This window comes from Sceloporus undulatus, chromosome 4 (genome assembly GCF_019175285.1).
Source record: "Sceloporus undulatus isolate JIND9_A2432 ecotype Alabama chromosome 4, SceUnd_v1.1, whole genome shotgun sequence".
NCBI lineage: Eukaryota > Metazoa > Chordata > Lepidosauria > Squamata > Phrynosomatidae > Sceloporus > Sceloporus undulatus.
In genome coordinates this window covers 26,054,024-26,073,511 of record NC_056525.1, presented here as the reverse complement: position 1 = coordinate 26,073,511, position 19,488 = coordinate 26,054,024, and the positions used below count along the sequence as shown (strand labels likewise).

The following is a 19,488-nucleotide window of genomic DNA, read 5'->3' as shown; positions in this document are numbered from 1 at the left end:
AAAAATAGGAGTAAAAAATATTAACAATCTAAAATATGTGGCTGACACCATACTACAGTCAGCCTGTGCCTTATGCGGGTTTCCCATATGCAGCTTTCAGCTTATGCTGAAGCTGTGATACAATTTAACACTGCACCGTGTGCACGCACTCCTTTGTTTTCAATGGGGCGCGAGCATATGCAGTTTTCCCCTCACACGGGGGGGGGGGGGGGGTCCGGAATGGATCCCCCACATAAGGGAAGAGCAGACTGTACTAGTAGAAAACATCACAGACTTGGAACAATTATTAAAGAAAATCAAACAAGAAATTCCAAAGGAAGGTTTAATGCTGAACATAACACAAAAATAATGACCATGGAAGACTTGCATACATTCAAACTTGACAATAGTGGTGCAGTGGTTAAATGCCAGTACTGCAGCCATTCACAGCCACAAGGTTGTGAGTTCAATCCTAGGCAGGGCTCCAGGGTCCACTCAGCCTTGCATCCTTCCGTAGGTCACTAAAATGAGTACCCAGCTTGTTGCAGGTAGTTATCTTACACATTGTAAACCACTTAAGGAGTGCTTAAGTGCACTGATAAGTGGTATAGAAATATTCTTGCTATTGCTATAATGAGAAAATTGAAATAGTAAAAGAGTTTCTGTACCTTGGATCAAACGTAGATCAGAATGGAGACTGCAACCAAGATACTGTATTAGAAGACTTGGAATGGGAAGGGCAGCCATGAAAAAATTCAAAAAGATCCCCAAAATACCCAACTGAGCACTAAAGTTAGAATCATCCAAGCCATTGTATGCTCCATTATCATGTACGGATGCAAAAGCTACACAGTGAAGAAAGCAGATAAGAAAAATTTCAACTCATTTGAGATGTGATGCTGCAAAATAGTGCTACCAACACTGTAGACAGCCAAAAGGACAAATAAATGGGTCCTAGAACAGATCAAGCCTGAACTCTCCCTGGAGGACAAGATGATCAAGCTGAGGCTGTTGTACTTTGACCACATCATGAGAAAGCACAACTCATTAGAAAAGACAATAATGCTAAAAAAGGTGGAGGGAAGTAGAAAGAGAGGAAGACTGCAAGCTAGATAGATAGGCTCAATCAAGAAGGGCATGGATATGAATTTATAGGACCTGAGCAGAGCAGGGGAGGACAAGGAGTCTTGGAGATGTCTTATCCACAGTTGCCATGAGTCAGTATCAACTCAAGGGTTAACAACAACCATCTGAAATATCCCTTGTGCACAGGTGATAAAGACATTCAGATCCTGCCTCTCCCAGCCATTGCTCCTGCTGCCTCCCTACATAAGCTCAGAAACTATCAGACTTTTGGTGCAGTGGTTTACTGCACAAGCAGTTTTCCTTGACCTGGCCATAGTTGTTAAAGGACCCCAAGACTCTGGTTTGCTTTTCTTTTCTTTTCTTTTCTTTTCTTTTTTTTGGGGGGGTCCTTTTTGCTGCACAGTTACTTCCATGGAAATGTAATAGCATTTAAGATATAATGGACAAATATCTGCTTTTGTAATGAATGCTATAAATAATAACAAATTGCATTACTTCTCTAGTCGGCCCACACTTAATAAAATCCTGATAATGTGCAAGAGAGGTGCACAGTTTCTGACAAATGGAAATTTTGTATAAGGAAGTGAAGATATAAAGGATTAATTATCATGAGATTATTGATGAGGAAGAAAGCCAAGTATATGTAACCTTCTTGTGTTGTTACAGCTACACGGAAGAACTTTACAGATGAGTATCCCACTACCTTTCAGGAATATAAAAGGCAGTCTTCTATTAAACTATTTGTTAATTTAGCATGGTAGTTTGCTGTTAGAGGAAAGAGAGGCATCAATTGACGGTTTCATTTCCTTGCAACATTAAATAAGGGAGAACAATATGTTACTATCTTAATCGTCTAGGTTACTATATATTCTCTGATTTTGAGTACTGTAACTCTAAAATTTATTTCACCATCTATATATTACCTATGTAGCAACTAGAAATTGAAACTGGCTTAAAATATGTGTAATTAAAACCTGTGATAGGGTTGCCATAAGCCAGAAATGACTTGAACGCACTCAACAACAAAATCTGTCCTTACAAAGCCATCTTAAATTGAATCAATTAATTAATCCATATATCTTGTAAAAAATCTCTAATATTTCTTTCCAAGCCTCATTCCTAGTAGATGGGAGTTCCTCCATTGAAAACCTGGGACCTTTTATGTATGCAAAGCCTATGTTCCACCTCTGAGCAATGGCCTCTGTTTTGAGGCCAATAAATAGGTCTCTTTGTTGGAGTAGATTTCTGCTTTCCAGCTGGCAACCCAAATTAGGCATCATGGCAGCTTTTGTCCTAGCCAATTATTTTACATTTTTGTGCTTTTGAGTTTTTTATTTCTTGTATCAGGATTGTATGGTAGGGAAGCTATTGTGACTTCCTGGAGGTTTTGCAACAGTCTGCCATAGTAAACAAAAGAAAATGAGGGGGAAATAAATGTAGCAGGCCATTTAGACATAGCTTTGTAGTTGATAATCTGTTTCAAAAGTGTTAAGTGTTGCAAAAGAGTGGTATTGTTTTAGACTGTACAAATATAAATGTTTGGAATGATGAAGTCATGAGTGCTTGCTAATTGTGTATGGTATCTTGCATCTTAAGAGTTGGTCGTCTAGGTTTAAAATATTTGAAACCTGGTTACTTAGGTATTATTTTTGGTGTGTAAGCTGTCCACTCCGCAAGACTGCATGGTGGGTTACCTTATATGAAACAAATACATTGCATACAATACCTTATTTTATTTAAACTCAACCTCATGTCATGTTATCTCCAGGCTTCTAACGCTAGCCAAAATAAGATTTACAAGGTTTCCAGACAACACTCAGAGGGCTTTGGCAAGTTTCCAGCAAAGGGCTGTTTCACATTAAAGAGGCAGGTGCCGGCAGTCCATCTGCCTGCCCTTGTAGTCCTAATTTGGACACAGATGGCAGACTTTGGGATGAGCACTCACTTGTTTACTGGCAACACTACATGGTGTGATGAGCAGTACTGTGGGCATTGTAGCTTCTGTACAAGCTGAAATGATTTAATAGTTCTCCCTAGGTTGCATGTGTTTGTGTATGTCAGCATTCTGACCTGCTGACTGCAGTCCATAAAATGCTGCCTATATTGCTTCACTACAGTACGTGTCAAATTACTTCTGGAGCATTGAATCAGCAAGGGGCTTTCTAGGAAAGCCACATTTACAAGGGTACTCTTGTAGTGGTAAGATTACCACTGCTTGTTTACTTTTCCACTGTATTAAAAAGGAGTACGCTGTAGCCCTGCTAGTGTAAAGTGACAAAAATAACTGCAAGAATCAAAGCTACAGTATTTCTATCCATTCTTCATTGTAAGAATTATAATATTTCCTCTAAAAAAAGCAGTAAGGCCTGAATTCAGTTGTTAAATCTCAGTTGCAGAGACCGATTGCTGAATGGTAAGTCTACACTTTGATCAATCCTAGTGATTCAATGGGTCTCCTCCAGTTGTAACTATCAGTCAAAATTAGGACATAAAAAGCTTTATCAGATCAACAGTGTTGCCACTTATATATGCTTGTCTCAAAGTAGAGTTGACGTGTCTCCACTATATCAAATACTGTACAAGCATACATTAGTTAACAAGTAGATGTATTCCTAGGGGCCAGTGTAGTGTAGTGGTTTGAGCATTGGACTGTGACTCTGGAGACCAGGGTTCAAATCCTGGCTCAGCCATGTAAACTCACTGGGTGACCTTAGGCAATTTACACACTCTCAGCCTCAGAGAATGGCAGTTGCAACCCTTCCTCTGAAGAAGCTTGCCAATAAAATCTCGTGATAGGTTCTCTATAAGTTGGAAACAACTTCAAGGCACACAACAACAACAGATGTGTTCCTGGGCACTACTTCTTTAATGAAAAATTTGGTACCACAGGCAGGAATAACCTGGAAAAACTACAGATACAGTATGTTCCATAGTTTAACATGTTTCAGCAGACTTTTTGCTCACTTCTTTTCTTTTATGAATGTTATTGTAATTTCTAGTAACATTGATGATGGTGCTAGTTCTAGTGAATGAACTGATACAAACTGAGTACTGATTCATGTTCCATGATTGTGGATTTTTATGTGTTTGAATAGGTTGAGAGGCAAATCGTAGTGTGTGCATTGGTCTGCGACTCTGAGAGACCAGGATTTGAAGTCCTGCTCCATCATGGAAACTCACTAAGTGACCTCGGACAAGTCAGACTACCACAGATTCAGAGGAAGTCACTGCGGATTCACTCTGAACAAATCTAGGCAAGAAAACCCTGTGAAAGGTTGCCTTAGGTTCACCATGAGCCAGAAACAAGTTGAAGGCACACAACAGCAACAACTAGAATCTCTATGGAAATTTGTTTTCCATTGAAAAGATATCAGTAGAATGGTGAAGACCTTACTCAGCCCGGATAATGTTTTCTCTTGTGAGAACCCTTACAAGCGTGCAGCCTTTCAAATGGAAGGGATGGTAGCTATAGCCATAACACAACAAGGTCAGAACCCTCCCATGCTCTCCCTTGCCCTTCATCGCTCCACCACCTATACTTGTATATCTACCCCCAATTATTCTCCCCATAAAACATTTAGGATTAAAAATGCCTGTTTTTATTTATGCCTATTTTCATTTTAACATTTTAAGAGCCTAATTGTTGCATAGGGGATATGAGGCGTTCTGGGGTCTTCATAATACAAGATTTAAGTCAAGTGTTGGCAGCCCACCTGCTTATCCCAAACAAGCTCTAATACTTCTATTTTCCTCTGCTGCCCCTTTCAAAATGGCAACAGGACATGACATCAAGTCACTTGTCATTTCCTTTTTGAGAGGAACTGCAGAGGAAAACCAAGGCATTTGAGGTAGTAATTATGGGGTTGGGATGGGAGTATTTTTACATGTTTTCACATATTCTTGGCAGCTTTCTGTGCTGTTTTGAGGTCCATGGGTCCCTGAAAGTTATGCAAATAAAGTAGGAGCTTGGGGGGAGAGACTGATGGGGAATTTATGGGCCACAAAATGGGCTCCATGATTTGCATGCAGTCAGCTGGTTGCACTGTGCCCATGCCTGCTTAAAAGGTGAACCACATTCTCATATCAGTTCAACTTTAAGCAGGGGAATGAAGGGGAATGTGGTGGGAACAAGAAGCAAGGCCCCAATGGCCCTCAGTTGTCCACACCTGCTCTAGTAGACTATTCCACATAACAGTTTTTCTATAATTAGCAGTTAATAGCATTTCTGCTAATTTTTTTGCAATGCTCTTATTTCTTACAGATTTCAATACCATGATTAATTTACTAATGAAACCAAAAACATACTTAAACATTTGTTGAAATACAAAGACATATACAACATGAAGTCTGTTAGTAATGTGCAGTGTGGCTGCTTTAACTTTGTTATCCTTCCTTACTATGATGTGTGTCCCCTTAAGGGTTTCAGTGGAAGGAACTGCAGTGATCATCCTAGTGCTCACTTCTTGCTTTGGGTGCTATAGCTGCTTTTCTTGGCGTTCGTGTACTCCAGTTCTTTGGGCACCTTGAAATAAATAAAAACCCTTCTTTTAGACATTTCCTTCATGAGTCAGAGCTATATTGCACATTACTCCCAGTAAATACCTCAACTTTATGGCATACTTCTTTTCTAGTTCCATAAGAAGGTGGGTGGCTATGTTACGCATTTTCTTAAAGTCAGAAGCAGCTCTGTATGAAATATATCAAATTAGATGATATTTTCAATTATAAAAGCATGAATGGCTGTTAAATCCTGTGCTCTATAAATAGTTGCAGATGAACCTGATAATAAGCACTCCGAGCTATTGTAATGCAAAAGAGGAGAGGGGAATGGGGTCTAGGGTCACTTCTGGCTCCAGGAATACTGCCTACTCTACTGCCAGGAAAATACCAGTAATAAGTACCCAAAGCATTAAATGTTCCATTTTTGCTGGCATTCTGTTTGCCTTTATTAACTACACTAAAACACTGCTAAAACATAAGCAAAGCTTGGAATTGGTTTTTGGGGAGGAAGGGAGGGAGACACTGACATGGCCAGTGGTAAGTTCAAGAATTACAGTCCAATAAAGTAACTTTTGAGACCAGAATTGCTCTTTGTCTACACATCCTGTTCCAGTGGCTTTGTGATTTTTTGTTGTTGTGTGACTTCAAGTCATTTCTGACTTATGGCAACCCTAAGACAAACCTAGAGCCAGAGTTGCATAGTGATTTGAGCATTGGACTGAGCCTTTGGAGACCAAGGTTCAATTCCTAGCTCATACATGAAACTCACTAGATGACCTTGGGCAAGTCACAAGCTCTCAGCCTCAGGAGAAGGCAATGGCAAACCTCATCTGAACAAATCTTGCCAAGAAAACCAATGATAGGTTTGCCTTAAGGTCACCATAAGTTGTAAATGACTTGATGGCACACAACAGCAACAACAAGACAAATCTATCACTAGTTGTTTCTTTTAAGGCTGAGATTGTGTGACTTGCCCAAGGTCATCCAGTAGGTTTACATAGCTAAGTGGGCATATGAACCCTGGTCTCCCATGTCATAGTCCAATGCGCAACCATTATGCCAAGGTCATAAGGGAGGTGAAACTGAACAGCACAAGACACTATGGTAGAGGTGAGATATCCTTTCAGGGTAGGAAAGACTGGACTCTTCTGTGGACCCAGTAGTGCCATTGTACCTCTGCTGAAGCACTGGCTGGATCTTTGGTTGCTAACTCAGTAATGAGGCAAAGCACACACAACTGCCACTTTGAGACCAGCTCTTTTCTGTGTGAACCCTGTTTAACTCTCTTTTTACTTCCCCCAGCACTCACTTTCATGCCCAGTCTCAGCTGATGGATCTAACCAGGGAGCTCCATGGACTAGGTTAGAATACCTGGCAGTCTGGAGTAGGTTCACAGGCTTGAGTTTCCCAATGCTTGCAAAACATGATTACATCCCCTCTGGGCATGGGTCAGTTTCCAGACTTGACAATCCATTTCAAAGCCATCACGAATTTGTACCAGGCATGACACAAGCTGACCACAAGAATTTCACAATCCGCTATGATGTGGCTGGTGGAAGTACCAAATGTGCTCTGGCAAGGCTCCTGGAAGACACACTTTAGCAAGAGAACAAACAACCATGCACCTCTTCATGCTTTCTTCAGCCTCAGCCTAAAGATCCCTCATATGTAACTTAAAGCAGTCTTCTTACAAAGGAAACAGGAAGCTATTCAATTTAGATTTACTAGAAAGATACCAAGGGTGTGGAGCAATGATCTATCGCCTCTTACTGCCTCTTCCTTTCGCTCTCAGTTCGTAAGCTAAAGTGGCTGCCATATCTGTCTTTCCTAAATGATTCAGGTACATGAGATTATTTGTATCCTATGACTCATGCTCAAAATGCAGTGCATTTAAAATTAATGCTAAAGATCATCTTTCATCTTGTTCACTAGTTAACATTATGTTGAAAGTGCAATCTCTGTCTTACAACAGAAGCAATATCTGTGCCTGGTATATGATCCCAAATTGGTTGCTGCTGAACACATTGGGACCTACTGCCTTTATGTTGCTGAATTTAGGAAATATGTTGTGGGGGGAACACTGACATTTAGGTGAAAACAAGGCACATTGGTATGATGACCCAATGGTGCTCTGAGAAGACTCCTGGAAGTATTAATCAGCTATTGTATGCTTTATTCTAAAGGCAAATCATCAGTTTCCCTGCCACTGCAATGCCAAGAGGGGGAAAGCCTTTAAGACAAGGTGTACAAAGAGTGACTTGTTTACAAACAAATTTAAGAAAAATGCCAGCTTTTTTGTTACTGCCAAAGGTCTGTAGGTACATGAAGGGCCATGAAAATTGGCAGGGGCTGCATCTCCCCTTCCTTCCACCACTGCAAAAGGAGGGAAATTGTATAATGGGAATAAATGGTAAACTGGTGTCAGGACTGCACCAGACTGCAAGTGGGGGCTTGTGGGATTTGAATGTTCTTCCATAGCACCAACTTACCGTATTGGTGGTCCATGTATAAGTAGTACCACTGAGAAATTGGTATGCTCAGCTATCATCTTCTTGGACAATCTCTCCAAAAAGGATAATGTGCCTGATACTACTAAGAGTCATTTAGAGCTTGAAGCGAATGAGCACGATTCCATTCCCCAACTTCTCTAGCAAAGGTCTTCTTGGATATTGACTATCAACCACATACTCAAGCATTTGTGTAGGAAAGAGATCTTAACAGTTTTTGTATCTACTGGTTCCCAGGAAGTGTTTTCCCCCAGTAGTGGATGTATCAGCTTAATCATGATTTCTGACACTGGAGAATTGATTTTACCATGTGTTGAGAATGTTTATAAAAATGTTTCTGGAAGTCTTAGTAGTTCAGGGGGATTTCTAGGCCACTTGCAAGTTTAGAGTTGTCTTCCACAATGTACTTATTCATGCTGGTGGAGCTAAAAACTTAGGACCTGTAGAGATGGGCGCTTTATGCCAGCCTGAGCCCAAACTAGAGTTGCGTGGGAGCTGAGCGTTTACATGCTCAGCAGTCCTGCCGCACACCCTGGCCACCTCCATGATGACGTCCATGCTTGCGCAGCACCGTGTTGCGTGGACATCATCATGGCATGCGAGCAGGACCTGCCAGGGAGAGGGTTCTTTTTAGGCCTCCCGGAGGTCCCAGCAGGATTCGCGCGGTCTCCATCCGGGGCAGAAAGGGGCAACATCTCACCGCCCCTTTCTCCCAATCTGTCCAGCTCCTTACTTAATTGCAACCTGGCACTCAATTATCTACTATGTCTGAAAGGACTAAAGAACATTAAGTGAATTTGCATGGTCTTTGTGTCAGTTGCCTTACATTTATTTAGTTAACAAAATAAACCAAAATGGCTTTAAGCCTAGTGGAAAATGATGCGTTTCGCCCAGGATTTTGTTTAATTTTCTTGGATGGCCTTTTATAGCTGAACTTTACAGTTAATTCTACACAGGCAAGAGCCCCGTCCTGGGATTTCTTGAGTTTCCATATACCAGCTTGTGTGTGTGGGTGTGTGTATCATAGTATAGGCAGGATCTTGTAATCTCTCTTTATTTCTCAGTCTGCACTATGCCTTTCATATCTTTTCTTGTATACTTTCTTTATTAAGCTCCCACTTTATGTTTGAAATATACTAAGGCTGAACAAAAATTGTCCACTTTATTCAAGTGAATGTTGAATTATTTGTGAGATTCAAAAGATAAAAGTGATTGGTACAAACATTGGGTGGCTTCATCTGTTTAAAAACTGTATTGCGGTCTTGATGCATAGAATTCCTTGAGTACAAAAAATCCTTCTGAATTAAGTAGCTCTAGCACAGCTTTCTGATGACTCAAGAAAACGTGGGTTCTTATCTTAACCACATGTTTGTAGCCTTTAGCTATTTATATGTATTAATGATATGGTGGTGTGTAGGATACTGAAGAACAAATGTGTTCCTTTAGATATCCTTGTTTAGCTCCTCTGCTTACATTACTGAGCCCTTTCCAGTTAAAGCAACCCATGCTGGTACATTTTTTTGACAGTGACATCACACTTAATGCTATATGTCACATAAGAGATGGGCACTAATATTCTTACTCCCCAAAGCAACTTGGGTGGCTGTGCTAACCTACCAGCCAGTCACATAAACCTGAATTCTCCAAAGAGAATGGTTAAAAGTAGTTGTTCTTAACAATTGCTGTGCAAACTCTCCAGGCAAAATCAAGGCATGGTGATAAGCCAATAGCATTCAGTGATTTTTCTGAATTAACTAAATTGGGGCAGGGGGAATATATACTGAACTGTAAGTCCTTTATGTGTTTACAAATGTTTTCATTTATTTCCTTCCAGGATATAAGACATGAAGCCAGTGACTTTCCATGTAAGGTGGCCAAACTTCCTAGAAATAAAAATCGCAACAGGTACAGAGATGTCAGCCCCTGTAAGTATTCTGTCCCTTTAAAATCATTTGAATGTGGGATACTTTCTATAGGTTACTGTTAGCTGGTATTTGTGTTGTGTTCCTTCAAGTAGTTTCTGATTTATGGTGACCTTAAGGCAAATTTATCATGGAATTCTCTTGACAAGATGTGTTCAGAGGGGGTTTGCCTTTGCCTTCCTCTGAGGATAACAGAATGTAACTTGCTCAAGGTCCCCCAGTGGATTTCCAAGGCCAAGAAGGAATTCGTACCCTAGTCTCCAGAATCCTAATCCAACACTCAAACTCCTATACCGTGCTGGCTCTCAGATAACCTGTAGATTCCTTTTGTATGTAAAAGTACCATTTTCCAAAGAAGTAGTCTTTATTGGATGCTGTAGCTCAAGTGGTTAAGACGCTGACTCAGTTGATTGCAAGATTGGCAGGTTGGCAGTTTGAGGCCTGGTGCCGCATGATAGGGTGAGCTCCCATCACTAATAATAATAATAATAATAATAATAATAATAATAATAATAATAATTTATTTATATTCCACCTTTTCCCAGAGGAATCAAAGTGGATTACAACAGAAACAATAATAAAACAATTAACAATATTACAACATAGAATAAAATACAAAAAATAGTCGCATTATACTGTCCCCTTACAACCCCCCACCATTACATAATAATAAAACATAATAACAGCTAACATGGTTACACAATTAAAACAAGCAAAATGCAGTAGGACAACTAAGGACAGATGGGGCTGTCCTTCTTTATCAGCCTTCTCTCACCCAATCACCGCCCAGATGCCATATCTCCCCTCTGAGTCCCACATGAAATAAGAGAGAAAGCAGCCTGCTGACTCCTCTGCCATTGTTGTCTCTGGTCCAGGTGGAGGAAAGGCTCAGCGTCCTTGGGGCTAGCAGCCAGGTGTTCTCAGGAAATGGAGAGGGCAGCTAGTCCCAGCTTCTGCCAACCTAACTGTTCGAAACACGCAAATGCAAGTAAATAAATAGATGTCACTCCGGTGGGAAAGTAAACAGCATTCTGTGCAATCATGCTGGCCACACGACCACAGAGTAGTCTCTGACAACATTGGCTCTTCGGCTCTTAGTAATGGAGATAAGCACTGCTCCCTATGGTTGGACATGACTTGACAGCCTTTTCAACGGGGAATACCTTTACCTAGTCTGTGAAAAAGAATTGGATGGTTCAGATGTAATTCCAAGCCATGGTTGGCTGCACTTTTTGATTTGCATCCTGAATCCTCCCCTTTCCTCATATACAGCAATTTGTTTCCTCTTGATAAATGACATTTCTTTCCATTTTGGGGAAACTGGCAAACTATAATTTGTGCTTGCCATGAAAACTACTGGGTTGGTGACAGCACCTGTACATGAACTATACAGGAAATGATTTTGTTCTCGTTTGGAAGAAGGAGAAGAATAGTACATCTATAAAATGATGCAGAAGAGCTAGACTTATTTAATATAAAAGAGCTTGCAAGCATGGTCTTGCTCTATATTTATTGTCTATTTTTGCCTCAGTCTGCAAAATGTTAAGCATATCAAAATAAAATTATACTTTTTTCCTTTAATAAATATGTTCCTTTTAAAATGCTGTTGATTTAAACAGGATTTCCTGAAATGCAGGTTCTAGTATATTTTCTACTATATTTTCATGTATTTATTCTAGTAGATATCAATCAATCAATACAATTTATTGAGTAGCCCATGGGCCGTTTCAAAATACTAGTAACATAATAAAAAGCAGTATCACACAGCTATATATAAAATGTAAATACAGTGCACTAGGTGCAATAAACCTCCATACAATATAAATACATATGCATAACCTAAGCGTGCACCAGAACCAGAACATGCACTACTTGTCTACAGCTTATGTATATCTAAAAGATATACAATATGTGCTAAAGGATATACTAGAAAATAGATAAAATAAAATAGTTAACAATTAAACAGTAGTATGTAAGATAGTTACCATAGGGAATAAAACAGAATTAAAATTGGAATTGAAATGGGAGGCAAAAGTAACATAAAATATCCGTCGACATACATCAAATCTGTTCATCCCCCTTACAATTAACACCAATCATTCCAACATATCTAGATCTCAACAGCGATGCTTTATGAAGGAACCGAGCTGTAGCAATAGAGATTTTTGAATCTTGTCCACTCATAAAGTATGATGTTCTGATGTGGGTATCCCAGTATATTGTTCGTTTAATATAGGGATGAAGATATTGATCCCTTTCTGCTTTCTAGTAGATACAAGCTGTTGTCTCCAAAATTTGTAATAGCTAATTGGAAAGTAGGCTAGTTTCCTGGTATTCCTTGTGGAACCACCTGAAAGGCCTATGTACAAGGCCAGCCCAACTTTTGGGGAGTGTCTAAAGCAGAGTAGCAAATGATGTCACCCCCAAGTCATGGTACACATACCCTAAGGTAATCAAATTATTTGGTTCCAAAGTGACTGCAGCCAAATGAAGCAGAAAGTGCCACACATATCCTCACACCCTCCTCCTGTCTGTAAAAATGCAACCAAATAATCAATCTAACCTCTATATATTTTCCAATACCTTTTTAAAGCTATCTTATCTAGCTGCCATGGTCACATCTCAAAGAGGTGATTTTAATGTCAGTCCCACCAATCAGAACAGTATACGTGGAGCCAACACATTTCATAATTACAGTGGCCCTATTAGTTAAGTCTGTCTAAGAGATGGTGACTGATTTGAAATTCAGCCCCCATGGTCCACATCCAACGGAGCATTAGTTCTGACAAGTCATGATGTACTTGATATCTCATGACAACTTACTTTGAAAATTGCAATGTACACTATTGTCACATATTTTCTGTATACATTAAAGTTGAACATAGAGTTTTTCCCATGTACTAGAAAATCTCTACAATCACTTAATAGACTAAAAATCTGTTGAGTCTTCCAGGAAAACTCAATAGAAGCTATAATGTTGCACATAATTTTGCTTACTGGTCAGTTCTAGAGGTTCTTTTTGTGGTAGCCACCATTGATTTTGTTCATTTTAGATGATGATATGGCTTCCAGTCAGTTTGGTTTTCCTGTAAAATGAGGGGATTTTTCTATATCTGGATTGGCTAAATAGAGTAAACTTCAGTTCTTTAAAATGGAGTGCAGTTACTGTCAAAGTGGTTTGGTTATTGATAATTGCTGGCTGGGTTAGGAGAAACATTTATTGAATAAAATATATATAATAGTACAAATTGAGTGATTAAGTTTCTTGCTTATTGAGATTCAGCTTTCTTCTGAGAATATAAGCAAAGATATGCATTCTAAAGGGCTGCCTTTGACTGTACAGACTATAAATCGTAATAATAACATCAGTTGTCAATTTCACACATTGTTAAATCTCAGCTATTCCTCCCCCTTCCTCAATTTCCTTTTACCAATCAATCAATCAATCAATAATCTTTAGAACCATCTACAATAGGTGTTGTTTAGTATTTCATTATCTAGAAATGAAAGATGTTGTGCCATGTTCTCATATAAGCTACATAATATAAAATGAATAATGCACAAGTGTTTAACATTCTCTCTGTCTCTGTCTGTGTCTGTGTGTGTGTGTGTGTGTGTGTGTGTGTTGCATTTTGTCTTGTTTTACAGTTGACCACAGTCGAATTAAGCTGCAGCAAGGTGATAATGATTATATCAATGCTAGTTTGATAAAAGTGGAAGAAGCAAATAGAAGCTACATACTCACACAGGTAAGTGCTTTGAAGAGCAGAGAAAGAATCAATTTATTCTGTTTCTTTCCTCTTATCTAGTCTTTGAAACTCACAAGCATATAGTCTGTGTGTAATTTCCCCAATTACATAATATTTCATTATGGTAGCTTTGCACAGTGTGACACAGAGGATGTGGGAAGTAGGAGAAGTTGGTTGAAAAGTGAGGGGTCTGACTTAGAAAAGAGGACCTATCAGTGATCTATTATGTTGGATACTGAAGAAATTTTTGATATGAAATGTGAATTTCAAAGACTTAGGGACCCCATTGAAAAGATGTATTCATAAACTCTATTATGTGTGGCTTTGTGGTTTGCAATAGCGCTGAAAAAGGAATTTTATATGCAGAGGGCTTTTCTTTTTGTCATCTGTATAGCTAGAGTTATAAATTATAGTTCTTCGTGGTCTCTGCGAATCACACAAATGGGTTATTCTGCGACCGCGCAGCAATTTTGTATCCTACTGGAATCACTTGGGAAGACTTTTTGGCGGTAGCTCCACCCTCCCTTTATATAGGCTTGATGTCTTCCTGTCCTTTCTCAGTTCCTTTTGTCTGCTGTGTGAGCAGCACAGGGAACCTGATGCTTGGCTCTTTGAGCACCCCCGTTCCAACTCAGCTATTGTGGAAGCGGCTTCGATTCCATACGACACGGGGTTGCAAACTGGACTCCATGTCTAGGAAGTCCTATGCCTCAGCGATCCTAGACCTCAAAGTCGCTTGCTATGCAGCCTGTATGGCCGCTTACCAACAGCACTTGTGGGAATGTGCTCTTCCTCTCTGACAACCTCTCAGAGGAAAACAAACACCTGGCCCTTGCAGTTCACGCCGAGGCACATTCTCTGGCCGCTCAACAGATCACCTCGATCAGGCACTCTGCTGATTGCGCCATCAGACAACTCTCAACAGCCGTTACCCTCCGTCGCTATGCCTGGCTGAGATCGTCCAACCTGACACCCCAGGTCCAACTGGCCATTGAAGAGCTCCCTTTTGATGTTTCCGGCCTTTTCCTTTAGGACACAGACGAAACATTGGATTTCAAGAACAAGATGAGAAACACAGCCTGTAAATACGGTATATAATCCTCAACAACTTCTCGGTCTCCCCACCCATACCAACGCCATTCTAGATGGTAAAGACCTTCCTACCCCTCCAACCAGGGTAGACCCAATCAACCTCCTGATTTCCAACAACAGCGTTTTCCTTCTCAACAGCAGTCATCGGGAAAACGCCAGTCAAAATCGAAATACAAACAATCCATCCAAAAAAGAAGGATTCTGACCAAGGCAAACTGTACTTTTGAAGTTTTCCAGCACACTTCGCCCCGTTGCCCCCCCCTTTTGCCAAATATATTTTCTATCTTCCATCTCAACCAAGACATTGTTCTTCCAACCCTTGTCCCGAACCCGACCACTGACACCAAACGTCAACTCCACTCTCTCGATGTCAGGTGGGCTCTGGCTTTCTACCTCAGCAGGACTTTGGTCTCAAGGCGTTCTCGGCAGCTTTTCATCTTTTACACCATCCCTAAACTGGGATTGCCTGTCACCCCCCCCCCCCCAACGTTTCTCTAAGTGGGTGACCTCCACTATCCACTTCTCTTGTGAACTTTTTGGGAAGACTCTCCCTGCTTGAATTTGAGCCCATGCAACCAGGGCAGTAGCTACTTCCTCTGCCTTCCTGTCCGGCATCCCCTTGGAGGACATTTGTAAGGCTGCAGTCTGGTCACAACCACTGACCCTTATCAAGCATTACAGACTTGATACCAGACAACGTTGTGAGGCAGCCTTTGGCAGAGCCATGCTTCTTTCTGCAACACATTGAGGTTAGTTGACAACTATTAAATGACACACAATCACACTGTTTTCCCTAATAAATAGCTTTATTTATTGCCAGGACACGCCCTCCTCCGGGATAAATTCAGCTTGTCAGTCTAACCCATTTGTGTGATTCACAGAGACCACGAAGAAGAAGGACATGTTGCTTAGTTGTAACTGTAGTTCTTCGAGTGATCATCTGCGAATCCACACAAATCCCGCCCATCCTCCCCTCTGTTGTGTCCTGCGCTTTCTTCCTTGTCTGCTCTTATGGCGGACTGTTTGAACTGAGAAAGGGCAGGAAGACACCAAGCCTATATAGAGGGTGGGCGGATCTACTGCCAAAACGTCTTCCCTAGCAATTCCAGTAGGATCCGAAATTGCTACGCAGGTGCAGAATAACCCATTTGTGTGGATTCGCAGATGACCACTCGAAGAACTACAGTTACAGGTAAGCAACCTGTCCTTCATTGTCAGCATTCTGAAATTCTCTCTGCTCATAAGCTCCACTCAAGAATGCTAACATTTGGAGGTTTCTTTCCTCTGTCTATCATTTAAGAATATTTTCATGGTTTCATGGTCTAAGTCACTTTGTCAAGCATAGTTTTACCTCTCTCTTACCTAGATAATCGGTTGTGTACATAAAATGTGAGATTCGAATCTTTACATAAATCAATCTGAAAAATGAATTTCAGGGGTGGGGAGAGCATGAACAGTTTCCAGGGGATGTTTGAGAATCTCCTTAATTCCTCCCAGTATATGTCTTGTTATTGTTGGATCAAATCATCTACTTCCTAAAAGCACAATACAGGAAGCTGTGTGCCCCACCCTTCTTATTAATAGTTGATGATATGATCAATCATGTAACTTTTTTCTTTCGGAAGCTGTTTCCTTTGGTTGATTTTTCTTCCCTCAGGTACTTCAAGATACTCATGTGCTTATATGCTTCTACTCCAACCCTTTGCCTTTGATGTATTTGGGGCTCAGCTACTAAGATGTGTATTAGCATTTGTGTGTGTGTGTTGACTTAGTTCTGTATGAGGATTCTGGAGAAATGTTAATAAAAACTTGACCAAAATTAGTTTGCACATGGTGAGAAAGAGCTGTTCTTTAGCTTAAAAAGTACTAAAAGTAAAAATGATAGGAGTGGACTGAAAACATCAGGAAGAAAAGTATCTGGTCTAGCACATTAAATGGACAGAATTAATATATGTCAGGACTCAACAAAGAGCAGCATAGTATCAGACTTCCAGGCTTCCATCTCCATATGACCTAAATTTTAGTCTGACAGTTTTTAGTATGAACATGTGAGGGCATATTCTTTATCATTACACGTATTAAAATGGTTGCATGAATCATTTTCTGTAGGACTCTGGAATTTGTTCAAAATGATCATCTAAAATGAAATATGGCCCCAGAAAATTTGTACATTTGAAAGTCAAATATCCATGCCCAACTAATCAGGTGTTAAGGGACTAAGGGAGCCAGCATGGTGTCGTGGGTTGAAGTGTTAGAGTATGACTCTGGGCACCAGGGTTTGAATCCCAGCTCAGCCATATAAACCCATTGGGTGAACTTGGGCAAATCACACTCTCTCAGCCTTAAGAGAATGGCACTGGTGAATCCCCTCTGAATAAACTTCCCAAAAAAACCCCTATGATAGGTTCACCTGAGGTTCTCATACATCAGAAGCAAGTTGACAGCACACAACAATAATAACAAGAAGGAACTAAGATGTTCTGTACTTAATCTCCTGAACTTGACCAGACCGTTCCAAACCCCTCTGGCTCCAATACCTGGTGTTATCTATTCTGAATTATTTAACTGTTATATTTAATGACATACCATTTGGTTGATATTAAGAATCAGTGGTGGAGCAAGACATAACTTTCAGCCCCTGATCAATCCATTTTTCTTTCTAAGAGACCCAGATCATTGCAGTACTTCGAAGCTGGTGCCATATTTGGAGTGTGTGTGTGTGTTCTGCCCCTTAAATTCTGAGCAACATTTAAAAGTTTTAATACCTCAAGACACTGGATTAGAAGTGGTGGGAAAGGAAGAAACTTTGACCTAGCGGAGAGGTTACTTTAAAAGTGATTAGGGTAAACATCTAGCTGGAATAGTAAACTTTTCCTGACCTTCTTTGTCAGTGCTATGCCAAGATTTTTCATGAAATGTTAAAAAAGGCCAAACTTCCTAGCAGTTAGTTTTTATTGTCCCCCATCTCTATGAATCATAGGTTTGTTGACTGGACAGATTTCTTAAATGTATCCTGCAGATTGACATGTTTGTCCTTTTTCTGGGCAAGCTTTCTTAGAATAATTTTTTTCCCATTTCCCTTCTGGCAAGTAAGGACATTGATTTTTTTTTCCAATATTTGCCAACAACCTTCATAAGTTATGCATATTTAACTATTATTATTTGACAATTTGTGCTAATAGAAGTGCTTGATATATTTAGCAGTCCAAAACTAGAAGCCACTCACTATGTTGAGTTTAAAATACTAAATAATTTTTTATTCATTATAGTACTTTGAACTGGTACCATATGAACATTTCTCACTCCAAAAGGTTTTGTATCATTGCAGGGTCCTCTGCCAAATACTTGTGGTCACTTTTGGGAGATGATTTGGGAACAGAAAAGCCGTGGTGTTGTCATGCTTAACAGAGTGATGGAAAAGGGATCAGTAAGTAACTAAAACCTTTAAAAAAACATTGTGTTTGCTTTGGGAACATGGTGCATGTACCTGGAAAGTATTTTCGTAGACAAAAAACATTCATAGATACCAATGTCTCTGCCCAAATGGGGATGAGCAAAGAATTTTATTTCAGGATTAAAGAACATTGCAACCCACTAGTACTTGGGGAGGGCAAAAGTATTTGCCACCTTGAGTCCCTATATTGGGAGAAAGCCGGGATATAAAAAAATAAAATATAATAATAATAAAGTGTATTCCAGATTCTCCAAATTTGCTGCCAGTTTGTCTAGAGTAAGAAACAAACAAAATGACCAACCAACAGGTCTTCATTAAGCAAATGGAAATACTGTGGAATGTGAAAGAAAAACATTGAAAGCCTATCCCCTGGAAGCTGTTCCATTGTGATCAAGCTTCCAGTAAACTCTGCTGAAAAGAAAAATGAACTGTATCACTATCAGCATGTATTTATGTGCATCAAATAAATAGACCTTGGTATAATTATTTTCTTTCAGTTACAAAGGGGTTTGCACTTTATTTTCACAGTCAGGCAACATCTTATACTATTCTGATAATTTAAAATACATTGGCTTTTCATTCATTGGCTCTACATTTGAGGTCCTTCACAATTTAGTTGTATAAGGAGTATACTGCAAACTGGAGATGAACATTTTTAATGCTGTTCTGTGATTATTCCTATATAATAAAAACTGAAATCTGAATAGGTTTAGAGAGAGTCCAATCTCTGACGTCTTTCCAACCTTACAACTCCTTCTGAAACACATTTGTTTTAGTGTTTATAGGGATTGTGCATGAATGCACAAGTCATGGTGAAAGGAAGTATCATAGCCAGCAATGGAAGCCAGTTTTTGACTTTTGACTTCCTTGGAGTCTTTCAAAAAGAATCTTAAGACTCATCTCTTCCGCCAAGCCTTCCCTCAAGTGCCCTAACTACCACTCTTCTCCCGGTATTTTGTGTATGCTGTACTATGGCACTTAATCCGTTTTTATTGTGTTTTATTGGCTTATTGGATTGTATGCTGGTTTTTATGAATTGTACTGTTTAGTAGTAATATGGGGGTTGATTGGGTATTTTTTGTATTTTGTAATTGCTGTACACCGCCATGATCCCAGGAATGGCGGTATATAAATGGAATAAATAATAATAATAATAATAATAATAATAATAATAATAATAATAATAATAATAATAATAA

General features: G+C 39.7%; 1 protein-coding gene across 2 annotated transcripts in view; it reads left to right on the top strand.

Annotated features, from left to right (window-relative positions):
* Window positions 1-19,488, top strand: part of PTPN1 (protein tyrosine phosphatase non-receptor type 1) — a 128,381-nt gene that overhangs the window by 86,458 nt on the left and 22,435 nt on the right. For both annotated transcript variants that reach the window (XM_042462502.1, XM_042462501.1), the window contains 3 exons: window positions 9,907-9,997; window positions 13,643-13,743; window positions 18,164-18,262. In XM_042462502.1, the coding sequence (XP_042318436.1) occupies window positions 9,907-9,997; window positions 13,643-13,743; window positions 18,164-18,262 (291 nt within the window). The remainder of the gene's footprint in view (window positions 1-9,906; window positions 9,998-13,642; window positions 13,744-18,163; window positions 18,263-19,488) is intronic.